This window comes from Triticum aestivum, chromosome 6D, assembly GCF_018294505.1.
Source record: "Triticum aestivum cultivar Chinese Spring chromosome 6D, IWGSC CS RefSeq v2.1, whole genome shotgun sequence".
Lineage (NCBI taxonomy): Eukaryota > Viridiplantae > Streptophyta > Magnoliopsida > Poales > Poaceae > Triticum > Triticum aestivum.
The window spans coordinates 25,194,601-25,212,689 of NC_057811.1; the positions used below are offsets into that span (position 1 = coordinate 25,194,601).

Genomic DNA, 18,089 nt, shown 5'->3' on the forward strand with positions numbered 1-18,089 from the left:
TTATTGTTTTTATGTCAATATTAAACCTTTGTTTTGAATCATTCGGATCTGAACATTCATGCCACAATAAAGAAAATTGCATTGATAAATATGTTAGGTAGCATTCCACATCCAAAATTCTGTTTTTATCATTTACCTACTCGAGGACGAGCATGAATTAAGCTTGGGGATGCTTGATACGTCTCCAACGTATCTATAATTTTTGATTGTTCCATGCTATTATATTATCTGTTTTGGATGTTTAATGGACTTTAATACGCTCTTCTATATTATTTTTGGGACTAACCTATTAACTGGAGGCCTAGTGCCAGTTTCTGTTTTTTGCCTATTTTAGAGTTTCGCAGAAAAGGAATACCAAACGGAGTCCAAACGGAATGAAACCTTCGGGAGGATCTTTCTTGGACCGAAAGCAAACTAGAAGACTTGAAGATGAAGTCGGAGACGCAAAGAGGCGGCCACGAGGCAGGAGGGCGCGCCCCCCACCCTCGTGGGCTCCTCGTAGCTCCACCGACGTACTTCTTTCGCCTATATATACTCTTATACCCTAGATCGATCAAAGAGAGCCACGAAACCACTTTTCCACCGCCACAACCTTCTGTACCCGTGAGATCCCATCTTGGGGCCTTTTCCGACGATCTGCCGGAGGGGGAATCGATCACGGAGGGCTTCTACATCAACACCGTAGCCTCTGTGATGAAGCGTGAGTAGTTTACCACACACCTTTGGGTCCATAGTTATTAGCTAGATGGCTTCTTCTCTCTCTTTGATTCTCAATACAAAGTTCTCCTCGATGTTCTTGGAGATCTATTCGATGTAATACTCCTTTGCGGTGTGTTTGCCGAGATTCGATAAATTGTGGATTTATGAACTTGATTATCTATGAATATTATTTGGTTCTTCTCTGAATTCTTATATACATGATTTGATATCTTTGCAAGTCTCTTCGAATTATCGGTTTAGTTTCGCCTACTAGGTTGATCTTTCTTACAATGGGAGAAGTGCTTAGCTTTGGGTTCAATCTTGTGGTGTCCTTTCCCAGTGACAGTAGGGGCAGCAAGGCATGTATTGTATTGTTGCCATCGAGGATAAAAAATGGGGTTTATATCATATTGCTTGAGTTTATCCCTCTACATCATGTCATCTTGCTTAAAGCGTTACTCTGTTCTTATGAACTTAATACTCTAGATGCATGCTGGATAGCGGTCGATGTGTGGAGTAATAGTAGTAGATGCAGAATCGTTTCGATCTACTTGACACGAACGTGATGCCTATATTCATGATCATTGCCTTAGATATCTTCATAACTATGCGCTTTTCTATCAATTGCTCGGGAGTAATTTATTCACCCACCGTAATACATGCTATCTTGAGAGAAGCCACTAGTGAAACCTATGGCCCCCGGGTCTCTTTCTTATTAGGGTTTTTTACATCTGTGCCCCTGGTTCCTTAGCTCTACTCATTCATCCCCGCGCTCTTAACTTTTGCTCAATTTTCCCCACTCCCTTGCCAGAAACCCTCATAACTAGGCACAACGGACGTTGCCGTCGGGTCAAAGGCTTGACCGTTAACTCTGACTAGTGGGGCCATGCTGGACTGTGTCGTCTGTTCGAGCTGACAAGTGGGGCCGCGTTGGGTGGTTTCGCTGTTGGACCGTTGGGCCATGGTTTCATTGGGTCGTCCCTTGCATTAAACGTCTGCGCGCGCCGCCAGGACAGAAGCCTGCTATGCATGCACCCAGCAAATCCTGCCTGCATGCGTCGATCGAGCCTGCATGCGCCGATGCCACGATCCCACGATGCGCCGACCGAGCCTGCATGCGCCGATGCGTCCGCCACGATGCACTGACCGAGCAGCTTTCTTGGACGCCAGCCGCCACGGATGCAGCAACGGTCACTGCTGCTGGTTCCTCTCTTCTAGCTAGGTGGCTACATATTTGTGGCTTGTGTAAAAAAAGAGCCACTCCCTTGCTTAGTTGTACTCATTCATCCCTACTAACAAAGCTTGCTTGCATGCACTAGGTGGTTACTAACAAGCCGAGCTCTTTAAGAAAATAATCAACAAATATGTAGTCCCAATATGTAGATAGGGCCAACAATCCCATAGCACGATCACATAGCTCAAACTAGGAAGAGCTTAATAATAGAATAGATAGAAAACTTAATAATAGAATTTAAGAAAAGGGCCAACAAGCCCAAAATAACTCCAACATAGTTCAATTACAACTTAACATAAAATACACTAAAAAAAGATAGAGGGTTTAGAACCCTAGCCGCCGCCTTCTCCACCTTGCTCCTCCTCCGGGCACCCTTTTCACTGCTCCTCCGGGGCGTTGTCGATGGGGTACGAAAGAGTGTGCATGTGCGTCGCGGTGGGGAAGATGTTGTTGTACTCCGTGTGGTTGGTGAAAGCGATGAACTCGGAGCCACACCAAAACACCCGGCCGAGGAGGTAGAAGGCGTCGAATGTGTTGGTGAAGTGGGCAAGGAGAGCAACCACCACCCGGTTTTGGATGACCTCCTCGACGCGGAACATCGTTGGAGATCCCCTCGGGAGGTGGTGGTAGCCGGACGCGAGGAAGAACTCGGTGAAGTTCCTTGCGGTCCGCAGCCTTGATATCGCCCACAAACGTAGTGAACGTACACGCCGGTAGGGTAGAGCCTCTCCGGCACAGTGGGTGGGAAGCGGTAGGTTGGTCCAGTGTACTGCATGGCTGAGGGATGTGCAGAAGACGGAGAAGGGGTCGAAGAGCAAGAAGGGCAGATGGATGAGGGATGGCAGAGGTACAGGGTGGCTTAAATAGCCGTACTGCTACGTGTTATTTGGCTGTGGCAATAACGGGGTCAAATGTGAAGTAACCCGTCTTCAAACCCACCGCAACATCGGGAGTGTACACGCGTGGGAAACGGTGGTTTGAAAAAGAAGAAGAAGAAGAAGAAAAAGAAGCTAATTGCACGTGTGGGAATCCGTGGTCATATATATATATATATATTATATGAACAAAAAGAGACAATTTTTGAATAGTTTGTGGCCATTTTGCATGATAAAGATAAATTTGGCCCTTAAAATTGGTCATTTGCTACGCAATGTCAATTGATTTCAAACGATGCAAAAATACAGAGCCAGCACGTTCACAAAAAACAGAGCAAACGATGCAAAAAACGATGCAAAAATACAGAGCCAGCACGTTCACAAAAAATAGAGCAAACGATGCAAAAAAAACGACGCAATTCGACGGCCCAACCAGAGTTTGGTTTCCTTTTGGGCCCAATAACTTTTTTCACAGAGTCAGTGGTGGGCGAGCAGCCGAGCACAACGAATAGGATCGCCTCTCGCGGATCGCCCCACGATCCAACGATGCAGAGCCGTCCTTGTGATCCAACGACGCGGAGCCTGCACACAGCCAGCCCACCTAGTTCTTTCTAGAAGGCCAGATCTGAGGGCTGTCGCTTGGCACGCGGACGGCTGACGTTGGGAGCTAGGGTTAGGCGAAATCCCGCGGGGTTTAGAGGGGTTTTGAGCTGGTCCACGGGGTTTTGAAGGCTTTGACTGAGCATAACTAATTTAAAAAAACGAAAAAAATATGAAACCTTCGCCGTGCATCGTTTTATAAGACACACTGACGAGGAAAAATACTAAACTTGGTCTATGGTCATTTTCATGAAAAAACCGTAGTTGGCACGATCAAGGTCAAATGAGCACCGTTAATTTAAAAAAATCAAAAAAAATATAAAACATGCGCACAATGTTGCCTTATGTGACATGTTACCAACCAAAAATACTAAACTTGGTCTATGGTCATTTTCATGAGAAAACCTTCACAAATATGAGCTATCACCTACATGATTTCACAGAGTTCAAGGAGAGGAGGTGGTGTTACCTTTTGTTTTTTGAAAAATCACTAAACCTTTATTTTAAAGTGAATAAGAAGGATCTGAAGTTATTTTTCCATTTTCATATTTCAAAACTTGGCCTATAGTTTTTATATTAATGTTGTCTTATGTGACATGTTACCGACCAAAAATCATAAACTTGTCCTATGGTCATTTTCATGAGAAAACCTTCACACATATGAGCTATCACCTACAAGATTTCAAAAAATATGAAGATTAATTCAATAGGTGTTAATAAAAAACATTTGGCTCATTTAGAGTAGGTCCAAAAAAACTTTATTACAAATGGGTTGTTTACCCTAGCCTGGGAGCTTATTTGGAGCACATTTCTCAAATTCAAATTTCTTTGACCTCCTCTAAATCACCTCAAATTTTGCACACATGATCTCCTACACAAACATAGATAGTTGATAATACATCTTCATTAAAATGTTGTTTTTTGCTCTGTTATTGGAATATTTGATAAAAGGGAACCCTTGATAAAATGATGGACTGCAGCATATGTGTGATCATTGCAGCACCTGAACTTTCAAAACACTGAAACAAATCATAGCAGATAAATTTAAAAACACAAAAATACCCAACATAGATAGCCACATGCTTATAAAATTCATCCAACCACCAAAAGGTAACCCACATCCTCTTCACAAACATAGTTCACCCACATAGTTCAGCAAACAACCTAAAGTACTTAAAACACATCATAACATCAGGGAAGGGGAGACAGGACTTTGGCTAGGGCAGCATGCTGCCCCATGATCTTGTAGTCCTCGCCATGGATGGCCACATCTTCTGCATGATCTAGAAGGTGAACGAAGCGGCTGGACTTTGGCTTTGGCTTGGTGGTGCAGTAGGGGCAGCACCAAGTTTTGGTCTTGCTCTTGTAGTAGTAGTCCATGCCCTTGATCCTGATCTTCTCCTCTTCCTTCTCTTTGAAGGAGGCGAAGTTGCCGCGGTCCACATCCACATCTTCCCCAGATACATACTGCACACACGAATGAATTACATTAGTACATTATAGATTCATGGGAATACACCATGTCAAACGAACTAAATGAACAATCTAAATTTCAAGTAGGCTTACCTCATACTCTTCGTCGTCACCATACGCTGGATCCTACGGGTCGTCGAAATTATAGTCTATCTTCCTCCTCTTCCCCCTACCATCATCCTCCTGAATATACAATTACATCCATCACTAGTCCTATTTGCATTTTCCATTGTCATGCACACACATTGAACAACAGAGCTAATATAACTACATATTGTGGACATATTGTGAACAACAGAGCTAATATAACTTGAATCAAATAACTTGAGTAGCATTAAAAAACCCAATCTGTGAGCACTAAAAACAAATCTAATAAGCATCATAGCATTAAAAACCCCAATCTGTTCACAACATCTAGCATTTTCGCAACGAATTTATCCAAATCTAAAAACCAATCATTGCAGCACCTAAAATCATAGTTCACAACATCTAGCTAGCATTTTTGCAACGAATTTATCCAAGAAACCCTAGTCCAAAAACCCCCACCCCCCCAACCCATACAAAAAACCCCGGCCCATCCGTCAAACCAACTACTCTAACCATCTGAACTACTGTATGAATCACAATCGAACTAACTCTACAAGCTAAGCAAGTGCAAATACCTGCTCCTCCACGGCAGGCGGCGCAACGGGGGCATCGGGATGGACTGTGCCGCTCGACGCCATCACCTTCTGCAGCGATGAGGCGGAGCCCGCCACATCCGCAGCGGTTGCGAGTTTCCCCGCACCGCCATGGACGCCGCCGACATCCGCGGTCACCGCGCCCTGACCCTGCAGCTCCACCACATCTCCGGCCGCTGCGCCGGCGTCGCCACGAGCGTCGGCCATCTGACAGATGGAGGCGATGAAGGTGAGGAAGAGGATGTGGTGGGGCAGAGCAAGACAGTGTGGTGGAGGCAGTGCAGGAGAGCAAGACGACGCCGGTGGGGGAGAGGAAGATGATGCGGCAGCGAGGGGATTTGGGGGAAAATGGTAGGGGCGATGGAGGTGGTTGCCCTCTTTACATGATGGGACGTTTCGGGCATGTCCATGGACACGTGCTACCCCACGACCACGGTCTTGCATGCGCCCACGTATACGCGGCCCCACTCGTCAGCTAACGGTCAAAGCAATTGACCCGACGGCAACGTCCGTTATAACCAGTTATGAGGGTTTCGGGCAAGGGAGTGGGGAAAAGTGAGCAAACGTTAACAGAGTGGGGATGAATGAGTAGAGCTAAGGAACCAGGGGCACAGAAATAAAAATCCCTTCTTATTATATTGCATCTCTTTTATTTACATCGCATCTCGTTTACTATTTTGCAATCTTTACTTTACAATCTATACAACAAAAATACCAAAAATATTTACTTTACTATCTTTATTAGATCTCACTTTTGCGAGTGACCATGAAGGGATTGACAACCCCTTTATCGCGTTGGTTGCAACGTTCTTGATTGTTTGTGCAGGTACTAGGTGACTTGTGTATTGTCTCCTACTGGATTGATACCTTGGTTCTCAAAAACTGAGGAAAATACTTACGTTACTTTGCTGCATCACCCTTTCCTTTTCAAGGGAAAACCAACGCATGCTCAAGAGGTAGCATGGCCACAAGCATAGCAAGCATCATCAAAAAGGGACATTTCAAATGAATCAACGGGATCATAGCAATTATCATAGCATTCATCCTTCGGTAAGAGCGAAGGAACATTAAAAAATGTATGAGTTGGAGGGGTACTCTTATTAGAAGGTGGGCACGGGTGATCAATTCGTTCTTCCTTCGCTTATTCTTCGCTCTCCTCATCATCTTTTTCATCCAATGAGCTCACAGTTTCATCAATTCCTTCTTCCATAGACTCCTGCAAAATATTAGTCTCTTCTTGGATAGCGAAGACTTTCTCAATAAACACATCAATATCGTAATTGCATTTATAATTATCATAGCAATATTTAAGGATAGCAAAAATTTCAGGTCTATAAACTTAATCATCAAAATCTTCAAACTTTTCAAACAAAGATTCAATTTCATAAGCACCCTTAAAAGCAACAACTTCTTCTATTCGTTCCACATCATAATAATCATATATACCATTATCATAAGAAGCCAAGGTTTCATTATCATTAAATTCACATGAAAAGGGAAGATGTGGAGCATTCATCCTAGAGCAACAAGTAAAATCATATCTCTGACATAAATTCCAAGCATACCAATGCAACGAATAAATTTGATCCCATAAAAGTTTCCCTTTTTGTGTCAACCGATAATCCCTAAAGTATTCACGTTGATCCAACATTACTCCCATTATCATGTTGAATGGGGTTTTCTCAGGATTATCAAAGTAGTGCATAATATCTTTTACATAACGAGCATCGAGGGTTTTAGGAGGTTACCCATCTCCATGAGTAGCAAGTACCACTAATTTCTTTGGTGTTTCGTGTTCGATATCCATAACTAAAGATAGAGAACAACTTAGAACAATAAATAAAAACTACTTAGTGATAAAGCAAACAAGCACACACGAGAATATTCACCCCACGCTATTCCTCCCCGGCAACGGCGCCAGAAAAAGGTCTTGATAACTCACAAGTATAGGGGATCGTTTGTAGCCTTCTTCAATAAATAAGAGTGTCGAGCCCAACGAGGAGCTAAAGGCAGAACAAACATTCCCTCAAGTTCTATCGACCACCGATACAACTCTATGCACACTTGACGTTTGCTTTATCGGAGACAAGTATGAAACTATTTTGTAGGTGTGATGCTAGAACTAATTTGCAAGAATAAAATGAGAAGTACTTGCAAGATAATAAAATTTAGGTGTATAGTAAAAAGGTTTGTGTCAACAAGAAAGTTATTTGTCCCTAGGCAATCAATAACAAGTACTGGTAATCATTCTTGCAACTTTATATGAGGGAGAGGCATGAGCTAACATACTTTCTCTACTTGGATCATATGCACTTATGATTGGAACTCTAGCAAGCATCCGCAACCACTAAAGATCATTAAGGTCGTGAAACCCAACCATAGCATTAAGTATCAAGTCCTCTTTATTCCCATACGTCATACCCCACCTACTCGGGTTTAAGTTTCTGTCACTCTCGCAACCCACCGTAAGTGAACCATGAACATATTGCAACACCCTACAGCGGAGGCCCCTCACGTTTGCGTGAGAACGGAGGGCACGGTAGGACAGCACCATAAATAAATTATACAATCATACCAACCAAGATCACGATTAACCCATAGGACAAAACGGATCTACTCAAACATCATAGGATAACCATAGATCATTGGGAAATAATATATGGAGTTGAGCACCATGTTTAAGTAGAGATTACAGTGGGGAGAAGAGGTGTTACACCGCTGCATAGAGGGGGAGAGAGTTGGCGTTGACGGTAGCAAGATTGTTGATGTAGATCGCCGTCCCGATCGTTGCCCCGGTGGCACTCCGGCGCCACCGGAAGCGAGGGGGAGAGAGCCCCCCTACTCCTCCTTCATCCTTGGCCTCCCCCTAGATGGGGAGGAGAGTTCCCCCTATGGTCCTTGGTCTCCATGGCCGCGGAGGGGTGGGAGCCCCTCCGAGATTGGACCTCCCTCTCTGTTCTCTTCTGTTTCGCGTTTTTAGATCTGGCCGAAAACCGTTTCTTACATTCCCGGAGATCCGTAACTCCGATTGCGCTGAAATTTTAACATGATTTTTCTCCGGATATAAGCTTCCTTGCGCCCGAAGTAGAGTCCAACCAACGTACAGGGTGAGCACAACGCACCACCGCACGCCTGGCTCCTCTGGCGCGTCCTGGTGGGTTGTGCCCTCCAAGGGCCTCCGTTTGCGGTGATTCCAACTCCCAAAAATCACATATATTCCAAAATAATTCTCCGTGAAATTTTATTGCATTTGTACTTCATTTGATACGGATACTCTGCGATACAAAAAACATGTAGAAAACAGGAATTGGCACTGGGCACTAGATCAATAGGTTAGTCCAATAAATCATATAAAAAGTTGCCAAAATTATGTAAAAATTGTATAATATTGGCATGAAACAATCAAAAATTATAGATACGACGAAGACGTATCAGACATCTAGTGAATTTTGCCATGCAAATTCACCAAAAAAATTGCCATGGTAAGAAAAGTTTGACATCGTCTTGAAAGAAGGAAGTTGCCATGGCAAGAAAAGTTTGACATCGGCTTGGAAAAAGGAACTTGCCATGGGCATGTAAGTGAATTTGCCGTGGAACATCTACTGATGAAGTTTGAAATCGTCTTGAAAAAAGAAGTTGCCATGGCAAGAAAAAGTTTGACATCGGCTTGAAAAAAGAAACTTGCCATGGGCATGTAAGTGAATTTGCCGTGGGACATCTAGTGATGAAGTTTGAAATCGTCTTGAAAAAAGAAGTTGCCATGGCAAGAAAAAGTTTGACAACGGCTTGAAAAGAGAAACTTGCCATGGCAAGAAAAGTTTGACATCGGCTTGAAAAAAACAAACTTGCCATGGGCATGTTAGTGAATTTGTCGTGAGACATCTAGTAAATTTTGCCATGCAAATTCACAAAAAAAATTGCCATGGGCATGTTAGTGAATTTGTCGTGAGACATCTAGTAAATTTTGCCATGCAAATTCACAAAAAAAAATTGCCATGGTAAGAAAAGTTTGACATCGTCTTGAAACAAGAAAGTTGCCATGGCAAGAAAAGTTTGACATCAGCTTGAAAAAAGAAACTTGCCATGGGGATGTAAGTGAATTTGCCGTGGAACATCTAGTGATGAAGTTTGAAATCGTCTTGAAAAAAGAAGTTGCGATGGCAAGAAAAAGTTTGACATCGGCTTGAAAAGAAAAACTTGCCATGGCAAGAAAAGTTTGGCATCGGCTTGAAAAAACAAACTTGCCATGGGCATGTTTGTGAATTTGTCGTGGGAGGTCTAGTGAATTTGCCATGGCGAATTCACTGAAAAAAAATTGCCATGGTAAGAAAAGTTTGACATTGTCCTGTAAAATTGCCATGATGATCTACTAAAAATTCGCCATTGTCTTGGAAATTAAAGTAAATTTGACATGCAAATACTCCCTCCTTCCATCTATATAGGTCCAAATGCGTTTTTCGAGGCTAACTTTGACCAAGTGTTAGAGCAATAATATATGACATGCAAGTTACACAAAGCATACCGTCAAATTCGTACGTGAAAGGAGCTTCCAATGGTATAATTTTCACATTATACATCTCATGTATTATTAATCTTATCAATAGTCAAAAGCGGTCTTGAAAAACACATTAGACCCTATATAGATGGAAAGAGGGAGTACATGAAACTATAATTTACCATGGTGTATAAACTAAATTTGTAGTTGTCAATTACTAAATTTACCATGATCAAAATGAAAATAAAATTGCCATGCTTAATTAACGAGAAAATAACATTTGCCATGATTTGTTAACTAAATTTGCCTTGGTTAAAATACTAAAATAACCATGATCAATGAAATAAATTTGCCAAGGTTAATAAAAATGAAATTTACCAACTTTATCAGTAGTAGCGTCGATTTACAAAGGAACAAAGTGCGAACAAAATTACTTAGATGAGTTTCAGAGTCATGCATAGCCATCAATTATACCATGAACCCACACAAACATTAGTTGACGAAACATATTGCATCTAGAATCCTGCGACACTAGCAATAACAAATGAAAAATCTTCTGTTGGTACCTGTCGCAGTCTATGGTGCCCTTGGCATTGAACCTGACCCCCAGCGCAAGATCCTGCTACCAACCAAGCCCATCAGACCCCAGCGCAAGATACTGCTCACCGCATATCAGACCCCCGCACACGAGAGCAGCAGACCAGCCGGCCGCGCACAAGCTGCTCGACGAATTGCACCCAGGAGAGGAGGGCGGGCCTGGTAGAGGCGGGCGAAGATGGTATCCTGGTGGAGGAGGCGACACTCGGTCGATTGGGTGCACGACACGGCCGTCTCGAGCTCCCTGGTGGCGCAACGACTTGCTTGCACAGAAGATGATGCAAGACTGCGCGCGCAGTGCGCCTCCACGCGCTCGAGCCAGGCGCCGCGTGCTCGGCTCCCTCGTCGTCGCCACCGCCGCCGCCGACCTTGAGGAGGATCATTGGAGAGTGAGAGGGGGACGGGGTATGGCAAAGGTTGCTGGCCACCAGCGTCCATGGCCTCCACCCGCAAAAATCCGGAGCTCCCTCATCGATGGACGGAGGCGGGGAACGGCAGGGCAAGTGGAAGCGGGCTGCGGGGGCCGCCGGAACTGGCCATAGAGGGTGTGGCGGGCCTGGCCACAGTTGAGCTCGAGCTCGAGGTGAGCCCGCGAGATCCCATGGAGGGAGATTCACTCTTCGCCGACGAGAGGACGCCGCCGGGGAGGACTCCATCGCGCCCCCCCCCCCCCCTCCCCCCCACATCGCGGACGCGTCCATGCCGCTGTCCCAGGTAGCTCATCACCGGGCCTCCACCTCCACTCTCCTCCGCAGCGCACGCACGAGCCGCTGGGATGACGTGGCCAGCCGGGAGCGTCAAGATGTGTGTGTTTCGATCCAATGGCAATGAGCACCTTCGGAACGAGAAGCTAAAACGTGGCACTTTCGGGATTTATTGATTCCGTTCTGAATTGCCAGCCTCATATAAACCTATGTGAAACTCTCTGTACATACTCAGGAGCGATCTTCTACAGCCGTTGGATGCACCCATCAGAGGGGTTCCTGGCCGTTAATCACGCTCTAGCTCAGAGGTGAGAATGCCATCAACCAGACTGAAGTGCTTGCCTCCTTATCGGTAAAGGATGCAGCGGTACCAGCCTATAGAACAGATCTTGTTCATGTAAGAGCAACTCCAATGGGAATACCCATTTCGTCCACCGCCGTCCGTTTGGGCTAGCGCGGACAAGAACGACGGCCCAATGCAGAAACCCATTTTTATTTTGTGTCCGCACGGACCCATTTCCGCCTCAAATTTGAGACACATTTGGTCTGAAGCGGACACAAAGCGGACGCTTTCTGCGTCTCTCTCGTCCGCCTCCGCCCGATGCCGGTCCTGCGTGCCCCACCTGCCATCCACTCACATAATATTTTTTCTCTCTCCCCTCTCTCTCGCGCTAGCCATGACACAGGTGCTGCCACGCCGCCGCGCTCGCCCTGCTCGGACGCCGCCGTGCTGCCACGCTCGCCCTGCCGGGGGCAATACAAGCATCCACGCGAGCTAGCTAGCTTAGTTGCATGGATGCCGGCCTTTGCATGGCGCCCCATCCTAGCTATCTAGCTAGCTTCGATGCATTGTCGACGCCGGCTCGTGGCGGCGCTCGAGCCACTCGCATGCCATTCTGCACTTCCGCCATGGCTCGGAAGCTCGCTTGCATGCCTCGGCCACGTCGCCGCTCGCGTCTGACCCGGCCTCGCCTTGCCACGCAGCCTCACGAGCTTGCCATGGCCTCGTCCCGCCACGCAGAGCGGCCGCCTCTGTCGCTCACGCGCTCGTTCCGGCCTCACCCCACACGCAGCAGGAGCAACAGCTCGCGTGCCCGACCCGGCCTCGCCCCGCCCCGCAGCAGGACGAGCTCGCCATGGCTCGGGAGCGAACGCGCCCGGCATGGCCGCGCCCCACCACGCAGTAGGAGCTCGCACGCCCGGCACGGCCGCGCCCCGCCGCGCAGCAGGAGCGCGCAGGCCGGGGCAGAGCAGCGGCGAGCTGCGGCGCGGAGGGGCCTAGCTAGCGCGGCGGCCACGAGCTGTGGTGGGCGGGGCGCGATCTGTGGCGGGCGGAGCGAGCTAGCGAGGCGGCTGCGGCCGTCGCTGGGCCGGGACGAGCCGCGGCGGGCACGGCGAGTGTCGGGCCCGGGGCCAGGGTGAGCGGGCGCCGGGGATACGCAGGGCGCATGAGAGCTGCAGCACGGGAGCCGGGCGGGGCGACGCGGGAGCTCGTTCATCAGGTGTTCGACTAAATCCTGACGCGGACATGCACAAAATGCGTCTGCCCTACGTTGGGCGTATAGACAGACCGACCTAAACGAAAAAACGGACACGGATGGGCCACCCAAACAGACAAAAAAGACAAAAACGATGTCCATTTGGATCGACCCATTCTAAACTGGTTTTGGCGTCGCCTGAACCAGCGAGATGGGACTAATCGCAGCGGCATGCAGCAGCGCTGCGCTTCCTCTGTCAGCTTTGGAATGAGGGGCACGGCCCGTGACCCGTGTATGTGCGCACATTGCTCAAAGAAAAAGTAGCTCAGCCCATCTGAAAAATATTTGCCTCTCGCGCTTTCCACTCGTTCTCTGTTCCTTCCTGTCGCAATCAAACGTGGAAGTACTTCTTTGTTAAACAACCAGTGGTACTTCAAAACTGGCCCAAGTGAAGGTGGTTTGGAGAAATTGATACCTCCAGCCACTTGTTTTTATCTCCATTATGAACTGTTTTTTTCTAGACAACTTTATCATTACTCGATCAATTCCTTTCTACAGAACTTTATCATTACTCGATCAATTCCATTTTTAAAAATGCTAGTAGATCAAAATAGGATGCAGCAACAACCAGAAACTATTCACAACTGAAAGAGGCCACAAAATAAATTTAGCTGAGCTTGATTTTCCAACAGAAGCGAGTACGGCTGAAAGAGGCAAACACAGAGGTATAGATAAAACTGCATCATCTATTCTTCACATAAAGTTCCGATGCGAATCCATCCGGCTATATAATAACAAAACGAAAAAACATCAGAAGGAAGTAACAGCAGCAGCAAAGAGAGTTCTCTACAACTCGGCCAACAGACTAATAACAGCAAGTCTCCGGTGTCTGCGAATAAACCCGACCACCCCCAACCCCAACACAAAGTAAGTAGCACCAATTATCCATGTCTCCTCTCCCTACTAACCCATTACAAAAATTGGTTCCCCTTTAAACCCATCTACAGCTCGTCATGGTCCTCGTCGTCGACGCCGCCGTCGGCGCCCTCGCCGCCCGGAGCTCCGCCGGACCTCTGGTACACGGCCGACACGATGGGGTTGCACACGGCCTCCACCTCCTTGAGCTTCTCCTCGTAGTCCTCCTTCTCGGCCGTCTGGTTCTCGTCCAGCCACTCCAAAGCCTCCTTGAGGGCCTCCTCCACCTTCTCCTTCTCCTCGCTCTCCAGCTTGTCCGCCAGCTTGTCCTTGTCGCCGACGGTGTTCTTCATGTTGTAGACATAGGTCTCAAGCTGGTTCCGGGCGTCGATGCGCTCCTTCACCTTCTTGTCCTCCTCGGCAAACTCCTCCGCCTCCTTGACCATCCGGTCGATCTCCTCCTGGCTCAGGCGGCCCTTCTCGTTGGTGATGGTGATCTTCTCAGACTTGCCGGTGCCCTTGTCCTCCGCCTTCACGTTCAGGATACCGTTGGCATCAACCTCGAAGGTGACTTCGATCTGAGGAGTGCCCCTGAAAGTTGAGTTGCAGACAACACACACAATCAGTCAACCTGCCATATATTGCACCGGATGTTTATATTCGCATGATCTCTGAATTTGACAGAGTACAAACCTTGGAGCTGGGGGAATGCCAGAAAGGTCGAACTTGCCGAGAAGACGGCAGTCCTTGGTCATGCTGCGCTCCCCCTCAAAGACCTGAATACATTGCAGATATGTGTAAGAATCAGGCTCCAGCAAGCTGACACTGTTTAGAAAGGGAAGGAGACTGCTCATTGTTTGTTACCTGGATAGAGACGGTGGTCTGCTGGTCCTGGTAGGTGGTGAAAACCTGCGACTTCTTGGTGGGGATGACAGTGTTCCTGGGGATCAGCTTGGTCATGACTCCTCCAACAGTCTCGATACCGAGGGTGAGGGGCGCCACATCGAGGAGGAGGATATCTGAATCAAGATCAGATCACAGTAGTGTAAGTAGGATGCTTCACACCATCAGGTAAAGAAAAGCGGGTAGTAAAAAGATTCATCCTACCCTTGGTCTCGTCACCGCCCTCGCCGCTCAAGATGCTTCCCTGCACTGCAGCTCCGAAGGCAACAGCCTCATCAGGGTTCACACCCTTGTTTGGCTCCTTGCCGTCAAAGTAGTCCCTGAGGAGCTGCTGGACCTTGGGAATCCTGGTGCTGCCTCCAACAAGAACAATCTCGTGGATCTGGGTCTTCTCGAGGCCAGCATCATCCATGGCCTTCTTCACGGGTCCCATGGTCTTGCGGAACAAATCGTTGTTCAGCTCCTCGAACCTGGCACGGGTCAGTGGCTCCGAGAAATCAGTCCCGTCAAAGAGGGACTCGATCTCAACGCGGACCTGGTGCTGGTTGCTGAGGGCTCTCTTGGCACGCTCAGCTTCCCTCCTCAGCTTTCCAAGAGCACGGTTGTCCTTGCTGATGTCCTTGCCATGCTTCTTCTTGATCAACTTGATGAAGTAATCCATGATTCTGTGGTCAAAGTCCTCACCTGGAGAGGAGATACAGCAAAGTTATATATTGGCCAATAAAATGCACAACACACAGCTAATGAGGTGACAAATTAATCATCATCACATCATTCGAGCTCCTTTGTCAAGTAAAGCAGTACATAGTCAACTAAAAGATTACTCAAGAGTGTTGTGTGACCAATGAATATCAATTGCAAGATGTGCCATCAACATTATTTGTTCTATATATTGAAATATTTTGGGAATAATCATGTCTTCATTAAATGACTATATAGCAGGTGACAGTAGCCTAACCAGCAGTATCATATTGTCTATATGCAGTACTCAGTCAATCCCTATGGTATTGTAACTAAAGATATAGCAGCAAATGACAAAGAGATGTTACCTCCAAGATGGGTGTCACCGTTGGTGGCCAGCACCTCAAAGACACCATTGTCAATGGTCAAGATACTGACATCAAAAGTACCACCACCCAGGTCAAACACCAGGATGTTCTTCTCGCCACCCCTCTTGTCCAAACCATAGGCGATAGCAGCAGCAGTGGGCTCATTGATGATCCTAGCCACATTGAGGCCAGCAATCACACCAGCATCCTTGGTCGCCTGTCTCTGTGCATCATTGAAGTACGCTGAAAAGGAACAAATAAAAGTGAGCAAATGACATTCATAGAGTCCACAATTGGGAGTCAGCAACTGAATGTCACCATTACTAACCAGGAACAGTGACGACGGCGTCATTGATCTTCTTGCCAAGGTATGCCTCAGCGGTCTCCTTCATCTTTCCAAGAATCATAGCACTGATCTCCTCAGGGCTGAAGACCTTGGTCTCTCCATCCTTGATCTTGACCTGGATGTAAGGCTTCCCCTCCTTGTTCACAATCTTGTAGGGGACAAGTTTCATGTCCCTCTGCACCTCCTTGTCCTCAAACCTGGAAGAAAATGTTCAGAGGTCAGGCACGACAAATCAATACTGCACAAAGACGCTAAAGCAGAAGAACAGGAGAGTGCTATTACTTTCTTCCAATGAGACGCTTGACGTCAAAGACGGTCCTCTCAGGGTTGACAGCCGCCTGGTTCTTGGCAGCCTCACCGATGAGCCTCTCCCCATCGGTGAACCCAACCCATGAGGGCGTGATACGGTTACCCTGGTCATTGGCGATAATCTCGACATGACCGTTCTTGTACACACCAACACATGAGTAGGTGGTACCGAGATCGATACCGATCACGGTACCGAGCTTCTTGGCCTCCTCCTTTGCAGCACAAAGCGCAAACAGCGATCCTGAATACACAGCAGCAGTAGGTAAGCAACATTCTCAATTATTTAACCCAATCTCAATGGCACTGCACACAGACAGTTGCACAATTCAAAATATTAATACTAGTTGAGCTGATTTCAGTGAGATTCAATTCGACCACCATTGTCAATTATTATTATCTCAACGAAACATTTACCCCTAAGGCGCTACTTTTATTGTCACTACTACTACTACTATAATGAAATCATGCAAAGCCCTTTGCAGCTCTTGATCAAACTCCGTCCTAACATAATCATCAAGCGAGAAGCGGAATTGCCAACCTGTAGCAGTATCCTAGCAATTTTAAGGACAGATCGCGGCACCAATTAATGCAGCAGAACAATTGGACCATTCAAATCCGCTGGGTGCAGCACTAAAACTAAAGCCCTCCATTCGACGAACAACTAAACCACAGATCAAAGCGTCCCTACAGCAGGCATCGAAATCTAGATCACACGCCCGACGGCTCGCAAGCAACAATCCCGCGCGAGGTTCTCTAAATAACCACCAGCTCGATCCGTCCGTCGGCCCAGCAGCGGCGGGATCATCATCACCCGCGTCCGCCCCGGATCGAGCTCCGCGAACACGCAGATCTGGCGGAACAAAACGAAACAAGAGCAACGGGAAGAGATCGGGATCGAGATCGAGATGCCGCGTACCTGCGAGCAGGACGCCGAGCAGCAGCGCGGAGCCGCGGACCCGATCCATCGCCACGCCGACGCGCAACGCGATCCCTCTCCTCGCCTGAACTCTGGAGCTTCTTCCTCCTCCTCTCGGCCTTATCGATCTCCTTTGCGGAAGTGGGTTTGAGTTTTAAGGAGACTGCGCCGTGTGTGTGAGATTTATATACGGCGTGGCCAGATCCGCAGGCTGCCCCCGTCGCGCTGGGCGGAACGTCACGGGTCCAAGCTGGGCGAATCGGGGGACGGCACGTGGCGGCCCGGGCCAATCGGGGCGGGCTCTGTGCTGGGGTCGCCGCGGCCGTCCGTGCCGCCCATCCGACGGCCCCGACGCGCCCCCTCGACGCGGAGCGGCCCCATTGGCCAGCGTCGCGTGGATGGAACGGATGGATGGAGGATGCTTCTCGTTCGTTCTGTGCCGGTCGGTCCACGTCTGGCGGGTGGGCCCGCCCGGGGTTGCTTTTCTCAGGCAAGGGCGCAACGACTTGTCTGGTGTTTTCCAGAAGCGGAATGCAGGTTTCGAATTGGTACGTTGGGAGTTTCAACAAGAATCTTGCCGATTTGAGCCGTGGCACTTTGGATTATATTGAATTGAACTGAATGAAATTTAAGAATGCAGCGCGACGATCGCGTGAATGCACTTGTCGCGACGCCCAGCTCGAACGCGACAGAACAGGGGAATCGATGGGGCCACTCGGCAGTTTTGCCGATGCGCAAGGTCAGTGCTCCAGTTGTCGTCAAGCTAAGAAGTTAGCGAGCGTTACTAATTCGAAGCGTGGCAGTTTTGATTCTTAA

The 18,089-nt window shown here is 47.7% G+C and overlaps 1 protein-coding gene and 1 pseudogene across 1 annotated transcript; both read right to left on the minus strand.

The window, feature by feature from the left end:
• Positions 1-11,561: 11,561 nt before the first annotated feature.
• Positions 11,562-11,764, minus strand: LOC123146693 (uncharacterized; annotated as a pseudogene).
• Positions 11,765-13,563: 1,799 nt separating this feature from the next.
• LOC123143192 (luminal-binding protein 2) lies at positions 13,564-17,459 on the minus strand. The gene is made up of 8 exons (XM_044562034.1): positions 17,274-17,459; positions 16,331-16,598; positions 16,031-16,245; positions 15,703-15,945; positions 14,858-15,337; positions 14,615-14,769; positions 14,444-14,526; positions 13,564-14,341 (listed from the first exon to the last, which is right to left on the minus strand). Exons 1-8 carry the CDS (start codon positions 17,320-17,322, stop codon positions 13,837-13,839), a joined length of 1,998 nt encoding a protein of 665 aa, XP_044417969.1. The 5' UTR covers positions 17,323-17,459; the 3' UTR covers positions 13,564-13,836.
• Between the last annotated feature and the right edge of the window lie 630 nt (positions 17,460-18,089).

Excerpts from the sequence above, each read along its gene's own strand:
- LOC123143192 (XM_044562034.1), bottom strand. The coding sequence starts at position 17,322 with ATGGATCGGGTCCGCGGCTCCGCGCTGCTGCTCGGCGTCCTGCTCGCA. Across the intron at positions 15,946-16,030 it reads CGCCGTCGTCACTGTTCCTG|CGTACTTCAATGATGCACAG; the intron begins GTTAGTAATGGT and ends GTTCCTTTTCAG. Across the intron at positions 15,338-15,702 it reads CGGTGACACCCATCTTGGAG|GTGAGGACTTTGACCACAGA; the intron begins GTAACATCTCTT and ends TCTCCTCTCCAG.